The sequence below is a fragment of the Zophobas morio genome, unplaced genomic scaffold (genome assembly GCF_036711695.1).
Source record: "Zophobas morio isolate AGI-343-1 ecotype UQ-CSIRO unplaced genomic scaffold, CSIRO_AGI_Zmor_V1 ptg000007l, whole genome shotgun sequence".
Lineage (NCBI taxonomy): Eukaryota > Metazoa > Arthropoda > Insecta > Coleoptera > Tenebrionidae > Zophobas > Zophobas morio.
The window spans coordinates 1,669,281-1,686,174 of NW_026972112.1; the positions used below are offsets into that span (position 1 = coordinate 1,669,281).

The 16,894-nt window shown below is 32.7% G+C and overlaps 4 protein-coding genes across 8 annotated transcripts in view; 1 reads left to right on the plus strand and 3 right to left on the minus strand.

The window, feature by feature from the left end:
* The window catches only part of LOC135124201 (calbindin-32), a 325,924-nt gene that overhangs the window by 157,755 nt on the left and 151,275 nt on the right, over positions 1-16,894 (minus strand). For 3 of the 5 annotated variants that reach the window (XM_064049103.1, XM_064049104.1, XM_064049100.1), the window contains exon 4: positions 7,948-7,979. The exons of 1 other annotated variant lie outside the window; for it this stretch is intronic. The gene's annotated coding sequence lies outside the window, so the exon portion shown is untranslated. Of the gene's footprint in view, positions 1-7,947; positions 7,992-16,894 lie in introns of all 5 variants that reach the window. One more of the 5 variants, XM_064049101.1, reaches the window with a different exon arrangement.
* On the minus strand, positions 2,686-3,249 carry LOC135123972 (B1 protein-like). The gene is made up of 2 exons (XM_064048830.1): positions 3,143-3,249; positions 2,686-3,094 (listed from the first exon to the last, which is right to left on the minus strand). Exons 1-2 carry the CDS (start codon positions 3,188-3,190, stop codon positions 2,759-2,761), a joined length of 384 nt encoding a protein of 127 aa, XP_063904900.1. The 5' UTR covers positions 3,191-3,249; the 3' UTR covers positions 2,686-2,758.
* LOC135124674 (uncharacterized) lies at positions 5,894-6,413 on the plus strand. The gene is made up of 3 exons (XM_064049907.1): positions 5,894-5,944; positions 6,001-6,309; positions 6,387-6,413. Exons 1-3 carry the CDS (start codon positions 5,894-5,896, stop codon positions 6,411-6,413), a joined length of 387 nt encoding a protein of 128 aa, XP_063905977.1.
* Positions 10,328-10,847, minus strand: LOC135123973 (B1 protein-like). Its single transcript, XM_064048831.1, has 2 exons — positions 10,763-10,847; positions 10,328-10,714 (listed from the first exon to the last, which is right to left on the minus strand). The coding sequence occupies exons 1-2, from the start codon at positions 10,808-10,810 to the stop codon at positions 10,379-10,381; spliced, it is 384 nt and encodes a 127-aa protein (XP_063904901.1). The 5' UTR covers positions 10,811-10,847; the 3' UTR covers positions 10,328-10,378.

Consider the following 16,894-nt stretch of genomic DNA (forward strand, 5'->3'; position numbering starts at 1 on the left):
GGGCTAGTAATTGCTGAGATAAAACTGATTTTGGCAAACGCCACATTCTCTAAAACAACAGAGGGCGGGTGGGCGGGGCTAGTACTTGGTAAGGCAAGACTGTAGGAAAAGTGGTTAGAATGGGATATAGAAAGTTAACTGCAGATGGCAGAAATTTTGAATAGAATGAAGAAGAGGGCAGATTCGAGAAGGTAGAAAATGTTTAGTAAAGAGCCAAAAGAAAGGGAAGAAGAGGAGGAAAAATGGAAAGAAACGAGGCAAAGGAAAAGGAATAAAAAATGCAGATAGGGAAATCGGAAAAAGGGAAGCTGGTACAAAATTAGGAGAAAAAAGGGTGAAGGTACTGTTTTGCAATGTCCAAGAGTTGCGAAAAAATGCAGATAGGGAAATCGAAAAAAGGGAAGCTGGTACAAAATTAGGAGAAAAAAGGGTGAAGGTACTGTTTTGCAATGTCCAAGGGTTGAGAAAAAATGCAGATAGGGAAATCGGAAAAAGGGAAGCTGGTACAAAATTAGGAGCAAAAAGGGTGAAGGTACTGTTTTGCAATGTCCAAGGGTTGCGAAAAAAGGAAAAGGAGTTCTGGGGCTACGTGGGAAAATTTGATCTGGTGGGGCTAGTACAGACATGGGTACAAAGAGAAAACTGGGAGAAATTTGAAGAGACACTACCACAAGAATATGTGTGGGAGTGTCAAGGGGCGACAAAGGGAAAGAAAAAGGGAAGAGCAAGCGGGAGAATAGTAACGGGAATTCGAAAAGAAATGCAAGAATTGGAAAAGGGAAGTAATAATAAATACGGACCAATGAAAAAAGTAACTCAGCTGGATAATAATCGATGGGAAATAATAGTCGTTTATAGCAAGAAAATGGAGGAAACCAAAATAAACATAGAAAAGGAAACAAAAGAAAAAGGAGCTGAAAAATACTTATAGCAGGGGATTTGAACGCAAGACTGGATGATAAGGGGACAACAATAATAGATAAAGAAAAGGGAGAAAAACGAGGATCAAAAACAAAGCAAATAACAAAGAAGGGAAAATATTGTAGAAGATAATAGAAGAAATGGGATGGGAAATTTTGAACGGAAACAAGGAAGGAGATGAAGAAGGAGAATGGACCTACGTAGGGGCTAGGGGAGAATCAATTATAGACTATGGGATTGTCAAGGAAGAGGCGTGGGAAGAAATAGAGAGTTTCAAAGTGGAGGAAAGGGTAGAATCAGACCACATGCCACTAGAAATAAAAATCAAAGGAAAAGAGCACGAGTACGAAAAACAAGAGACAAAAAACGAAAGAAAAGAAATAGAAAAAAGAATATGAGATGAAGAGGGAATTCAAAGATACAGAAGTAGACTAAATCATCATCAAAATACATGAATGGAAAAGACACTATGGAATTATTGGGAGGTTGTGAGGAAAAATGCTGCAAAATAAATAAAGGAATCACAACGACGAAAGAAATGTGGAGAGGTTCGGAAATAACAGAAGATGAAATAGGAAGACAGATTGAAAGACTGAAAAGAGGAAAGAAATTCAAAACGAAGCGTGGATGTTCGGGACAGAAGGAGGAAAGAAAGGATATGGGAAATGAAAACAAAATTTGAAGTGAATGTGGAAAAAACAAAAATGGTGGTGTTTGGGAAGAAAGTAAGAAAGGAGAAGGAAGAGTGGGCATGGACAGAGAAGAAGATTGAACAGGTGAAAGAATTCCAGTACTTAGGATATACATTAAAGAGCAATAACTTAGATAGAGCGCATATTCAAGAAATGGTTCGAAAAGCGGACAAACTGATAGGAATAGTATGGGGAATAGGAGAAAGAAAATTTGGACATGTTTATAAGAGAAGAATGTTAATATTTGATAGTTTGATCAAAAGTGTATTTATGTACGGAGCTGAGATTTGGGGATGAAGGGAATATGAAGAAATAGAGAGAGTGTAAGAAAAATACTTAAAATGTACATTGGGATTGGAAATGCATTTTTGTAGCAGGATATTTAAAAAAAAATTGCGAACATCGGGAAGAGCAACGAAACCATCAAATTTTAGCTAGAAACAGTATTTTTGTCGATTTTTATTAAATCTGAAAATAAAAAATAATTAATCAATAAAATAACGAAACAGTTTACTCACGTATGCCGTGTGTATTAGCAGAGGCGACTAAAAGTCATTTATGTATAAGCATTCTTGATTTAAGACAACAAGCGGTAACACTTGTTGAAAATGTATACGTGAGAGTGAAACAGAGAAACTGCAAACAATACCGATAGTCGTCCAGACTTTTTCATTGCTTCGACTTCCGCTTATTATATACAACTTTGGATTTTATTTTAATTATTGATGGTGTAATTCACAATTGGTTGATTATAACTTGTCTATACCACATTCATGGAACCTAGTTAGCCCAACAAAAGAAATGATAGGATTTATTAGACAAAATTTTGAGCTGACGTCATCAATTTTTTGGAATTAACTCGAAGTAAATATATTTACTTCGAGTTAATTTTGCATTCTTGTTGATTTTATGTTTTTTTATTATGTATAATGTTTATTTTTCTTCGTTATGCTCTTATTATTTTCGATTTCCTTTATATTATATTTTTAGTTAATTTTCTTTCTGTAATTGGGATTTCTACCTCAATAAGAATGATTATTATTATTAATATTATTATTATTAAAACGACGAATTTTGTTGTATAATAAAGTTTTTTCGAGAAAAATAACAAAATAATTACACACAAACGATTCCTTATAACAGACTTAATGCTTTTTTGGATGCAAGATCTTAAAGCTGCATTTAGTAAATTCCACGGCGGTCTTTTCTGGAGTTTCTTGATTGTGGAAACACTGCTCTGCCACCTGTTGTATACCGGTGTCATCGTACCCGTCTTCCTTCAGCTTGGCTTTGATATTGTCACCCTGTAACTCGCCTGCTTCGTTTTGGAATTTTGCCACTTTATGGACGCAGAACATATAAGCTGCTAGTTTGGGATTGTCGAATTTATGTGCTTGCATTTCTCCTAAAATTTCTGGGGTAACTCCTGACTGTTGTTCACACTTTGTCACGGCTCGTTCATGTGCGAGATCTCCGGTACACTAATGGTCAACAAAATAAGAAAGAGAAAATAAAGAGAACTGAGTTACCTGAGTGTACACGCAGAAGGAGACGAAAAGAACTGCAAGGAACTTCATTTTGGACAACGACGAATGGCTGGTGGCATCACCGGTTTAAATAGGACTTTGGGTGTGATAAGGGTGATAAATGAGTTAAAGGTGATGTCGATAATGCAGAAAATTGTCAAAACAGATTGTAATTGCATGTTTGTTGTTTTGATGCAGCTTTTCGTGTAAAGTGAGTACTAAGATACAGAGAACTTTAAGAAATAATGATTTAGAACTGAAGTTATGTGTAATCTATACAAAAGATTCACATTTTTTGTGAATAATAAAAACACAAATAAAGACATTTATGACTTTGCTAACCCACAAAGATAAAACGTTATGTAATTTGTGCTGACAATAAAGTTATCAGAATTGTATTAATTCATTTAATTGCCTGATATTATATCTTTTATTCAAATAATAGACGCAAACATTTTCAGGAAAAGTCATCCGTCTTGTAGCAAACAGATTATCATGTAGAAAAACAATAATTAATTAATGTTCTTATGTATTTATTTATGTTCCATATAAATTGTGATAGCTTGAAAGAAATAAATTTGAAAAGAAAAAGTTGAACTCAACCGTTAAAAAAAAGCAAAAATTTTCCACAAACTGTCAAAATACTGTAATAAAAATAATTCATTTTGATACTCCAGTGCACTTTCTTTCTCACCAACAACCATTTGAAAAAACAAGACTGATTTGGGCAATTCACATACCTTCCAAGAAAATGGAGGGTGGGTGGGTGGGGAAAGTAAGTATTTGATAAGATAAGACTGATTTGGCAGATGAGACACCCTCTAAGAAAATGGAGGGTGGCTAATTTTCGGACATGATTGAAAAATGGTCGAAAATGTCAAAAGTGCCAAAGTCATTCTTATCTTATCAAATACTGTCCCCACCCACCCACCCTCTATTCTCTTGGAAGGTATGTCATTTGCTCAAATCAGTCTTATCTTATCAAATACTAGATCCACCCTCCGTTTTCTTAGATGGTATGTCATTTGCTAAAATCAGTTTTACATTATCAAATACTAGCCCCGCCCACCCACCATCAGTTTTATATTAGGTACTAGCTAGAACCTGCTAAGATAAAACTGATTTTGTCAAATGGCATACCCTCTAAGAAAAGACAGAGTGGGTGGGCCGGGCTAGTATTTGATGATGTAAGACTAATTTTGGCAAATGACATACCTTCTAAGAAAATGGAGGGCGGGTGGGTGGGGCTAGAATTTGATAAAAATACACTAATTTGGGGAATTCACATACCTTCGAAGAAAATGGAGGGTGGGTGGGTGGGGATAGTAAGTTTTGATAAGGTAAGACTGATTTGGCATATGAGATACCCTCTAAGAAAACGGAGGGTGGCTAATTTTCGGACATGGTTGAAAAAGGGTGGAAAATTTCAAAAGTGCCAAAGTCATTCTTATCTTATCAAATACTATCCCCACCCACCCACCCTCTATTCTCTTGGAAGGTATGTCATTTGCCCTAATCAGTCTTATCTTATCAAATACTAGCCCCGCCCACCCATCATCAGTTTTATCTTAGGTACTAGCTAGAACCTGCTAAGATAAAACTGATTTTGACAAATGGCATACTCTCTAAGAAAAGACAGAGTGGGTGGGCCGGGCTAGTATTTGATGATGTAAGACTAATTTTGGCAAATGACATACCTTCTAAGAAAATGGAGGGTGGGTGGGTGGGGATAGTAAGTATTTGATAAGATAAGACTGATTTGGCGGATGAGATACCCTCTAAGAAAATGGAGGGTGGCTAATTTTCGGACATAGTTGAAAAATGGTGGAAAATTTCAAAAGTGCCAAAGTCATTCTTATCTTATCAAATACTATCCCCGCCCACCCACCCTCTATTCTCTTGGAAGGTATGTCATTTGCCCAAATCAGTCTTATCTTATCAAATACTAGACCCACCCTCCGTTTTCTTAGATGGTATGTCATTTGTTAAAATTAGTTTTACATTATCAAATACTAGCCCCGCCCACCCACCATCAGTTTTATATTAGGTACTAGCTAGAACCTGCTAAGATAAAACAGATTTTGACAAATGGCATACCCTCTAAGAAAAGACAGAGTGCGTGGGCGGGGCTAGTATTTGATGATGTAAGACTAATTTTGGCAAATGACATACCTTCTAAGAAAATGGAGGGTGGGTGGGTGGGGATAGTAAGTATTTGATAAGATAAGACTGATTTGGCAAATGCGTTACCCTCTAAGAAAATGGAGGGTGGTTAATTTTCGTCATAGATCAGGTACATTATTATTATCACTATCAACATGCCGCTTGAGAAAATGATAAATTCTGTATCAAGCATTTCCAGTATTTGATAGACGAGCCAAGAACCAGCTAGAAAAAAATGGAGCAACGACTTGTCACCGTAGACGACAAAGTCAAAGCTCACGGTTCATGTTTCGACAAGAAATTCAGTCTCATTAATAAGGGAGGCCAACTTTTTTGAAATTTGTTTATAGCAAGTATCACAAGACCGATAAGTTGATAACAATTCATATGAAATCATAGACAAAAGGTCAAGACAATAATTTGTCCTTACGTGTAAATCCTTGACACAATCTAATGTTGGCCAAAATATTATGATTCGCACTTGCTATCGTTGTTTCGACTTAAACCTCCATGGTTATCGTGCGTCAATGATAGATTTTTCTATAAAAGAAGCCAACTGATTACTCCGATCATTCTTTGTTTCCATCAACCATGAAGTCTCTTCCTTGTCTCGTGTTCGTAGCTATCATCGTCGTAGTCCAGGTACGTTATCATTACCACTATCAATTTTTCAATACATTTTGTATCAAAATTTCCAGTCTGTGAGTACGGAGAGAAAATGGATCCTTGAATGCCAAAGTGAAACCGGAGTTACATTGGAAGCGTTGGATTATATCAGGTTTAATGACTTCTCCGCCGTAGATGACAAAGTCAAAGCGTTCGTTCTATGTTTCGGCAAGAAATACGGTCTCCTTAAAGAATCTGGCGACATAGACGTGGAAAAAGTTAAAAAGGAACTGAGGAGTGTCGTCGACAGCGAAGACCAAATCAACAAAATCATCGGCAAATGTCTCGTCAATAAAGAAACGAAACAAGAAACAGTGTTCCAGGCTTTTAAATGCGTCAGGGTAAATAAACCCAATTTCTTACCTGTTTAAGGGTTGTTTTGAAATAAAGTTACTATGATCCAGTTGTTTTTTTCTAGTTTGGGTTGTTGGTTTCGACAAGTTAGAGCTTTGATAACTCAGTTATAGGGGTGTCTTTTTGACAGTGAATTTCGTCTAAGTTTTGTCAATTTTGTTCTGACAAAATTTTTGAGTAGGGTTTCTTCTTGGAAGGTGACTTCTTCCTTTTGGAAACCCATTTTCTTGAAGAAGTTTGAGCGTTTTGGGCAATACGTGGTTTATGAGAAGTAATAGAACACCGATAAGTTGATAATAATTCATGAGACAACATAGACAAAAGGTCAAAACAATAAATTGTCTTTATGCGTGAATCATTGACAAAATCTAACGTTTCCCAAAATATTATGATTTCCCTCGTTATCGTTGTTTCAACGTAGACCCTCATGGCTATCTTGCGTCTATAAAAGAAATGAACTAATTCCATCACTCATTCTTAGTTTCATCAACCATGAAGTTCCTCTGTTGTCTCGTGTTCGTAGCTCTCATCGTCACCGCTCAGGTACGTTATTAACATCACTATCAACTTTTCGCCAAATCTGTATCAAAATTTCCAGTCTCTGACAACCGAAAATAAATGGACCAACGATTGCCAAGGTTCCATAATTGCCCGCGATCAAAATGCGTCAGACAAAGTTATCCAGACTTCAAACCGCTTTAAAGAGTTGATTTTGAAATAAAGTTGCCTACTATAGAAGCGGTATTGAAAAATTGATATTTCTGAAATGTTGCCCAAAAATTGTTACTGCTCATAAAATAATATAAATATAGTGATGAAACATTAAACGAAAACTTTATATATTTTTGGCGTAACATGTTATTGTGTTTTTGGATACAAGATAGCGCTACTACATTTTGAAAATTCTATTGTCGATACGCCTGGAGTAGCCTTGTTGGACTCCTTTAGCACTCTTTCCACAGCATCAATTTGTATATGTCCCGCTTCATTTTGAAACCCAACATTTCATTTGATTTCGTCAGTAATTCCCTACTTTTCTTTGCAAGGTTTGACAGCGTCAGCGTAGGTAACATTGTCATCGTCATACTAAGATACAAATTGATAAAAGTGATGTGAACTAGAAATAAAGTTACTTCACCTGAACGAAGACAAACAACGACACGAAAAAAACCGCGGCTAAATTCATTTTGGACTACGACAAATGTGTCGAGTAGCTAGGTTATAACAAGTAAAAGAACGATAAAGTGATAAAAATTGACATGACTTCACAAAGTGATACAAGTTTGATAATCATAGAAAAAAAGTCAAGGAAATAGGTTTCGTGCAGAACTCATTTTTATCATAATGTGTAAAAGTCTAAAATTAGTAGCTGTTTTTGAAAAGTCAAAGAAATTCTTTTCGATCATTCTTGTGTAAGTCGAGTTTAGGTATAACAAATTTAAAAATAACAAACAAGTGATAACTGCCACGATATCGTGAAAAGTTGAAGGTGATGAAAACTCGACATTTATACAGAGACAGTAGGTTAAAACAATATCATTGGTGGAAATAGAAGTGGAATATCGATAAAGTGATAATAATTGATACGACATCACAAAATATTATTCACTATAAATAAAACTTACCTAAGGAAAATTCAGTTCACTGAATGCAGGTGCTGAACGAAAATCTGTAAAAAATAGACAAATTTAACACGTTTTGAAAAAAAAACAAATTACTTTATATAATATTGACTTAATTTGCAATCATTATCACTGTTAAGTTTTTATTTGTTTCGTGTTCGTAGCTCTCGTCGTCATAGCTCAGGTACGTTATCATTATCATTTATCAGTTATCACTATCAATTTTTCGTGTGATACATCAAAAGATTCCGGTCTCTGACGGACGAGCAAAAAGCCAACTGGAAAAAGCGGAGCGAAGAATGCCAAACCAGAAACAACGACTTTTCGGCTGTAGACGACAAAATCAAAGCCCATAGTCTGTTTGCTTAACGCATCGGGGGACCTAGACGTTGAAGATATCAAAAGATAGATAAAAGATATCCACTTAGACCCACATCTTGATTTTGCATTAGTGATAAAGGTTGCTATATATAAAAGAAGCAAATTGTTTACTCCTCACATTAGTCTTTTGAGTTGAAACCGATTCCTTACAACACACTCAATGCTTTTTTGGAGTCAAAATCTTATGGTGGCATTTAGTAAATTCCACGGTGGTCTCTTCTGGAGTCTGGAGTCGCCGAAAATACAAGAAAATGTTTTTGGATAATTTTTGAGCTGTGCTCGAAAAACAGTCAAAAATTTTTACGTGCCTAAAAATGTGTTTGTTTAAGATCCACCTTTCATTCAAAGTTGATAAAATTAATCACCGAAGTGGAGGCGGGTGGGTGGGCGGGGTTAGTTAAATGTTCTTCTGTAGAGTGAGAGTGGGAACTAATAGAAAAAAGCGCTAATCGTGACTTTTTTGTTGTATTATTTGTCATAAGATTTATTTCTTATTTCAGAAGAAAAAAAAAATGAAAAAAACGGGTGGGTGGGCGGGGCTAAGTTACTCTAGTGACTACTCTTAATACTGTTAAATACTGACAATAGTATTGTCTTATTAGAATCTTCTCATTTTCAAAACTTAATGAGGATTCGAAAAGTCGAAAACTCGAAAAAGCGAGAAATCGAAAAATCGAAACATTGAAAAATTGAAAAGTTAAAAATTGAAAAACTGCAAAATTTGAAATGAAAAAAAGATAGATTGTAAAATCGAACAACTATAAAAAGGAAAAATTCAAAACCGAGAAATTGAACAACCTATAATTTTAAAAAATGAAAAATTTGAGAACCAAAAAATCCAACACCAAATAAACGAAAGATCTAAAATTTAAAAGTTCGAAAAAGTGAAAATAGAAATATCGAAAAACTGAAAAATCGAGAAATCGAAAAATCTAAAATTTTATTCATCGAATCAAATCAAGAAACCAAGTTTGAAGAATCCCAAAACTGAAACATCGAAAAATTGAGATTTCGAGAAATCGAAAAGTCGAAAAAGGAAGTTGAAAAACCGAAAATTTAAAAAAAGTTACATGAAAAAGCAAAAACCTGAAAAATCGAAGAATTGGATAATCGCAAAATTGAAAAACCGAACAATGGATTCATTCAGAAATTGAAAAATAAAAATTGAGACATCAAAAATATAAGGAAGTCAAAAATTGAAAATTTGGAAAACAAGAATTGAAAAATTGAAGAATCGAAAAATTGAAAAATTATATTACTGAAACATTGGAAAATTAGCAAATCGAAAAATTGAAAAATCTAAACATCGAAAAATTGAAAAATTGAAAATTCGAACAATCGAAAAATTGAAATAGTGAAAAACTGAAAAATTCAAAGATGAAAAATTCCCAAAATTAAAATGTGGAAAGATTCAGAAATTGAAATCTTGAAGAATCGAAAAGATGGAAAATTTTAAAAATGAAAAAACGGGATGTCAAGAGATCGAGTCAAAAAACTCGAAAAATTAAAACATCTATAAACCGAAAAATCAAAAATTTAAAAATTGAAAAACTGAATAATAGAAATAGAAAAACTGAGAGAAAATTCGAGAAATTGAAAAATTCCAAAACTGAGAAATCGAGAAATTGAAAAACTGAAACGTCGAAAATGAAAACATCTTGATTTTACATTAGTGATAAAGGTTGCTATATATAAAAGAAGCAAATTGTTTACTCCTCACATTAGTCTTTTATAGCATATTAAGCTAAAATAAAAATATGTATCTGAAGGTAAGCAGAGCAAAATGTTGTGCCTCGGTGGGATTCGACGCCTCTCGCTCTCCGGGCAAGCATCCTAACCACTAGACCATGAGGCCACTTGTTTTTCTCTATCTGTCTCTATTATATTTTAAATTTATTTGGTTTCTGTAATTGGGATTTCTTCCTCAATAATAATAATAATAATAATGTATTATTAAAACGACGAATTTTGTTGTATGGTGGTTTAATAACGTTTTTAACAAAATAATTACACACAAATACAAAAGAGTTGAAACCGATTCCTTACAACACACTCAATGCTTTTTTGGAGTCAAAATCTTATGGTGGCATTTAGTAAATTCCACGGTGGTCTCTTCCGGAGTCTCTTGATTGTGTAAACACCGCTCCGCCACCTGTTGTATAACGGCGTCATCGTACCCGTCCTCCTTCAGCTTGGCTTTGATATTGTCACCCTGCAACTCGCCTGCTTCATTTTGGAATTTTACCTTTTTATGGACACAGAACATGTAAGCTCTTAGTTTGGGGTTGTCGTATTTCTGTACATTCATCTCGGCTAAAATTTCTGGGGTAACTCCTGACTGCTGCTCACACTTTGATACGGCTCGTTCATGTGCGACATCTCCGGTACACTAATGGTCAACAAAATAAGAAAGAGAAACTAAAGAGAACTGAATTACCTGAGTGTACACGCAGAAGGAGACGAAAAGAACTGCAAGGAACTTCATTTTGGACCACGACGAATGGCTGGTGGCATCGCCGGTTTAAATAGGATTTTGGGTATGATAACGGAGTGATAAATGAGTTAAAGGTGATGTCGATAATACAGAAAATTGTCAAAACAGATTTCTTTTACATGTTTGTTCTTTTGATGCTGTTTTCCGTGCGAGGAGTGAGTAGGACGAACTTCAAGGAATACCTGTGTAAACATAAATAGACGTACAGGAATGAACAGAAAGCCAAAACAAAATTCCTGGGAGTGATAAGGCGGTGGCAGTAATAACAATTTATATGAAATCATAGACAAAAGGTCAAGACAATTATTTATTTGTCCTTACGTGTAAATCCTTGACGCAATCTAATGTTTGTCAAAATATTATGATTCGCACTCACTATCGTTGTTTCGTCTTAAACCTTAACTGGTTACCTTGCGTAAATGATAAATTTTTCGATAAAAGAAGTAAAGTGATTACTCTTTGTTTTCATAAACCATGAAGTCTTTTCAATATCTCGTGTTCATAGCTCTCATCGTCGCAGCTCAGATACGTTATCATTACCACTATCAATTTTTCGACTGCGGAATTGATAAATTCTATATCAAAATTCCCAGTCTGTGTCAACTGGATGATCATTAATCAGTTTTAGTTTTTGTTCGATGTCGTTCGATTTAGTTTACAATTTCGATCGATATATTCAAAAGGAAAGTGGATGCTTTATTACTTAGAAATGTTGACATCGAAAAAGATTTCTCTAATTTAAATTTTGTATAGATTGTCTAAATTATAAATAGAACTAACTTCAGTTTTTTCTTGTACATTTCGTCCTCCAAGAGTTACTTTTGGCATCATTTCTTTGATAACTACTACTGTTTTTCCAGATTCGCGTTTTTTTAAATTGCAATTCAAACTTGGACCAAAACCATAAAAATAATATATTTTTGGAATCGGCACATCGAAATCTATATATCAGAATTTTTTGACGATTTGAAAATTTTGAAATTTTTCAACCACCTACGAAACTTAACTATAAATGTTTTCTTGTACAATTCGACCTCCAAAAATTACTTTCGGCCTCATTTCATTGATACCTTCTACAATTTTCCCAGAATCACCTATTGAAACATGACAATTTTTTGGATTTAAAAAAAATTGCACTTAAAATTGAATATTTCTAAAATCTTGGCCGGAGACCACAAAAACATTAAATTTTTGGACTCAGGACGTCGAAATCTATATTTTAGCATTTTTTGAGAACTTTTAGACAACTTTTATAAAACCAAAATTTTTCAAAATTAAAAATGATATGAAAATTTCGGAATTTATCGACCACCTTCGAAACTTAACGAGACATTTTCCTGTACATTTCGACTTCCAGAAGTTACTTTCGGAATTTCTTCAATAACTCCTATCACTTTTCCAGAATCGCTGTTACGATTTTGAAAAAAAATATTTTTGTTAAATTTTATACCATTTTATATTTTTTGATGCAAGTCGTTGAGATTTTTGTATATTTTTGGTAAATTTTTCCAAAACGCAATTTTTCACCCCGCGTATGAAATTTTTTACATTTTCAGCAAATTCGAAAATTACCGAAAAAGATTTTTTATAGATTTCCAGAAACGCCGTATGGTAAGTTTCAGGATTTTTTAAATTTTGATTGGGAATTTTAACGTGTCGAATCGCCAATATAGAACATGATATTATTTAGACTTTTTTTTAGTTTTCCTTAGAGTGAATCAATCTTGAACCTGAATCATAAATGTGTTATACTTTTCAAATCAGGCTGTCGAGATCTATATAACAGATTTTTTTGTAATTGTTTCAATTTTTTTAAAAACTCAAATCTTCAATACCGTATGAAATTTTTGATTTTTTTTGAGCAAATTGAAAAAATATCCGAAAAGATTTTTTTGTAGATTTCGACTTCCAGACTTTATTTTCGCATTCACTTCTTCGAAAATTCCTACCATTTCTTTTATTTTTATTATGAAATTTGGCAAATTTTAGGATTTTTCAACCAAATATTTTGAAAATTTTGATTCGTAATTATAAAAATGTTATATTTTTTTAATCAGGTCGCCGAGATCTATAGGTATAGCAGATTTTTGTGTGCATTTTTAGTCACGTTCCAAAAACCCAAAATTTTGATATTTTCTTGAGCAATTTAAAAAATTATCGAAAGAAATTTTTTGTAGATTTCGATCTCCAGATATTATTTTCGGCTACACTTCATCGAAAATTCTCACCATTTTTCCAGAACCGTTAATGCAAAATATGACAATTTTTAGAAGTTAAAAAAAATTACCCCCATAAACCGAATATTTTGAAAGCTTGATCCTGGATCATAAACATGTTATAGTTTTAGCATTTTGGGCAATTTTTTTATGAACAAACGATTAATGGCAGTTTATTTAGTTTGTTATAGAACTGGAATAAAAGTTTCAGGCAGTTTTATACGAGATTTCAAAAACAAACATGTTTGAAAATTAAATAAAAAAAATAGAAAAATTATAAAAATGAAACGTCGAAAATAGAAACATCAAAAGATCGAGAAATCGAGAAAATTAAAAAATGGAAAAGTTAGAAATTGAAAATTCAAATATTTAAAATAAAAAAAAGTCGATAAATCGAAAAATCGTTATTCTGGATTCTAGATTTTTGAATTTTGGATTTTAAGTAAAATTATTTGAATTAATAATAAAACGTCTATTGGAATATTAGTATTATTAAAAAAAGAAAAATCTGGAAATTGAACATCGAATAATCCAAACATCGAAATCTCGACAAAACCTGAAATCGAAAAATCAAAAAATTGGTCGGAGATTATTTCAACAGAAATTCCCTTACCCATAACGTACAGCTTGTCAAATCTTACGGGCTTTTCGAATAAACAAAATAGCTAGAAGTAATTGAGATTCTTACTCTGGATGATCATTAATCAGTTTTAGTTTTTGTTCGATGTCGTTCGATTTAGTTTACAATTTCCATCGATATATTCAAAAGGAAAGTGGATGCTTTATTACTTGGAAATGTTGACATCGAAAAAGATTTCTCTAATTTAAATTTTGTATAGATTGTTTTTTCTTGTACATTTCGTCCTCCAAGAGTTACTTTTGGCATCATTTCTTTGATAATAACTACTGTTTTTCCAGATTCGCGTTTTTTTAAATTGCAATTCAAACTTCGACCGAAACCATAAAAATACTACATTTTTGGAATCGGCACATCGAAATCTATATATCAGAATTTTTTGACGATTTGAAAATTTTGAAATTTTTCAACCACCTACGAAACTTAACTATAAATATTTTCTTGTACAATTCGACCTCCAAAAGTTACTTTCGGCCTCATTTCATTGATACCTTTTACCATTTTCCCAGAATCACCTATTGAAATATGACAATTTTTTGGATTTAAAAAAAATTGCACTTAAAATTGAATATTTTTAAATCTTGGCCGGAGACCACAAAAATACTATATTTTTGGACTCAGGACGTCGAAATCTATATTTTAGAATTTTTTGAGAATTTTTAGACAACTTTTATAAAACCAAAATTTTTCAAAATTAAAAATGATATGAAAATTTCGGAATTTATCGACCACCTTCGAAACTTAACGAAAGACATTTTCCTGTACATTTCGACTTGCAGAAGTTACTTTCGGAATTTCTTCAATAACTCGTACCACTTTTCTAGAATCGCTGTTAGGATTTTGGAAAAAAATATTTTTGTTAAATTTTGTACCATTTTATATTTTTTGATGCAAGTCGTTGAGATTTTTTGTATATTTTTGGTCAATTTTTCCAAAACGCAATTTTTCACCCCGCGTTTGAAATTTTTTACATTTTCAGCAAATTCGAAAATTACCGAAAAAGATTTTTTGTCGAATCGCCAATATAGAACATGATATTATTTAGATTTTTTTTTAGTTTCCCTTAGAGTGAATCAATCTTGAACCTGAATCATAAATGTGTTATACTTTTCAAATCAGGCTGTCGAGATCTATATAACAGATTTTTTTGTAATTGTTTCAATTTTTTCAAAAACTCAAATCTTCAATACCGTATGAAATTTTTTATTTTTTTTGAGCAAATTGAAAAAATATCCGAAAAGATTTTTTTGTAGATTTCGACTTCCAGACTTTATTTTCTCATTCACTTCTTCGAAAATTCCTACCATTTTTTTTATTTTTTATTATGAAATTTGGCAAATTTTAGGATTTTTAAACCAAATATTTTGAAAATTTTGATTCGTAATTATAAAAATGTTATATTTTTGTAATCAGGTCGCCGAGATCTATAGGTATAGCAGATTTTTGTGTGCATTTTTAGTCACGTTTTCCAAAAACCCAAAATTTTGATATTTGCTTGAGCAATTTAAAAAATTATCGAAAGAAATTTTTTGTAGATTTCGATCTCCAGATATTATTTTCGGCTACGCTTCTTAGAAAATTCCCACCATTTTTCCAGAACCGTCAATGTAAAATATGACAATTTTTAGAAGTTAAAAAAAATTACCCCCATAAACCGAATATTTTGAAAATCTTGATTCTGGATCATGAATCAACATGTTAAACTTTTTCGAACCAAGCTATCGAAAAATCTACAGATTAAGAAAATGTCTTGATAATTTTCGAAGTGGTGTTCAAAAAACGGTCAAAAACTTACATATAAAATGGTGATTCTTGAAAAATTGAACAAACGTTTTCAAAAATTCTGGATTATAGATCCCGACAAGTTAATTCGAAAAATATAAAACGTTAATTATTCTCTACCAAAGTTTGCGAAAAATTCCATTTGAAAACGATTTTTTTAACTTGAAAATAGTCATTTTTCATTTTATGGATTTTGAAAAAATTGTTGGAATTTTTGAAGAAATGACGCTGACAATAATTTTTACAAGCCGAAATATACAAGAAAATGACCTTGGCCAATTTTGCAATAGCGCTCTGATGGATAAACGGTCAAAAAATTATACGGGGACATCGAAAAAATGTGGTTTTTGAAAAATTGTCTAAAAATTCGCAAAAATTCTTGTTTATAGCTCCCGACGAGTTGATTCGAAAAACATAAGGTTTTTTTAATTGCTCTGAACGAAAATTTTCGAAAAATTCGGTTTAAAAATGATTTTCAACTCGAAAATCGCCATTTTTCAAGTTATCGATTTTGGAAAAATCGTTAGAATTTTCGAAGGGTGCTTGAAAGGTTTTTGAAAAATTCGATTTGAACATAAAAGTTTTTCTATCTCGAAAATTGCCATTTCTTAGCTTATCGATTCTGGAAAAAACTGATGTAATTTTCGAAACAATTAAGCCGAAAATACAAGAAAATATTTTTGGATAAATTTTGAGCTATGCTCGAAAAACAGTCAAAAATTTTTACGTGCCTAAAAATGTGTTTGTTTAAGATCCACCTTTCATTCAAAGTTGATAAAATTAATCACCGAAGTGGAGGCGGGTGGGTGGGCAGGGTTAGTTAAATGTTCTTCTGTAGAGTGAGAGTGGGAACTAATAGAAAAAAGCGCTAATCGTGACTTTTTTGTTGTATTATTTGTCATAAGATTTATTTCTTATTTCAGAAGAAAAAAAAAAATGAAAAAAACGGGTGGGTGGGCGGGGCTAAGTTGCTCTGGTGACTACTCTTAATACTGTTAAATACTGACAATAGTATTGTCTTATTAGAATCTTCTCATTTTCAAAACTTAATGAGGTCCCGAAAAGTCGAAAACTCGAAAAAGCGAGAAATCGAAAAACCGAAACATCGAAAAATTGAAAAGTTAAAAATTGAAAAACTGCAAAATTTGAAATAAAAAAAAGATAGATTGTAAAATCGAACAACTATAAAAAGGAAAAATTCAAAACCGAGAAATTGAACAACCTAAAATTTAAAAAAATGAAAAATTTGAGAACCATAAAATCCAACACCAAAAAAACGAGAGATCTAAAATTCAAAAGATCGAAAAAGTGAAAATAGAGATAAATTGAGATTTCGAGAAATCGAAAAGTCGAAAAAGGAAGTTGAAAAACCGAAAATTTAAAAAACGTTACATGAAAAAGCAAAAACCTGAAAAATCGAAGTATTGAATAATCGGAAAA

What these genes read in the sequence shown, in the direction of transcription:
- LOC135123972 (XM_064048830.1), bottom strand. Translation starts at nt 3,190, where the DNA reads ATGAAGTTCCTTGCAGTTCTTTTCGTCTCCTTCTGCGTGTACACTCAG. An exon ending in CCTTCTGCGTGTACACTCAG is followed by an intron (nt 3,095 to 3,142) that starts GTAACTCAGTTC and finishes GTTGACCATTAG; the next exon opens with TGTACCGGAGATCTCGCACA.
- LOC135124674 (XM_064049907.1), top strand. Translation starts at nt 5,894, where the DNA reads ATGAAGTCTCTTCCTTGTCTCGTGTTCGTAGCTATCATCGTCGTAGTC. An exon ending in CTATCATCGTCGTAGTCCAG is followed by an intron (nt 5,945 to 6,000) that starts GTACGTTATCAT and finishes CAAAATTTCCAG; the next exon opens with TCTGTGAGTACGGAGAGAAA. An exon ending in AGGCTTTTAAATGCGTCAGG is followed by an intron (nt 6,310 to 6,386) that starts GTAAATAAACCC and finishes GTTTTTTTCTAG; the next exon opens with TTTGGGTTGTTGGTTTCGAC.
- LOC135123973 (XM_064048831.1), bottom strand. Translation starts at nt 10,810, where the DNA reads ATGAAGTTCCTTGCAGTTCTTTTCGTCTCCTTCTGCGTGTACACTCAG. An exon ending in CCTTCTGCGTGTACACTCAG is followed by an intron (nt 10,715 to 10,762) that starts GTAATTCAGTTC and finishes GTTGACCATTAG; the next exon opens with TGTACCGGAGATGTCGCACA.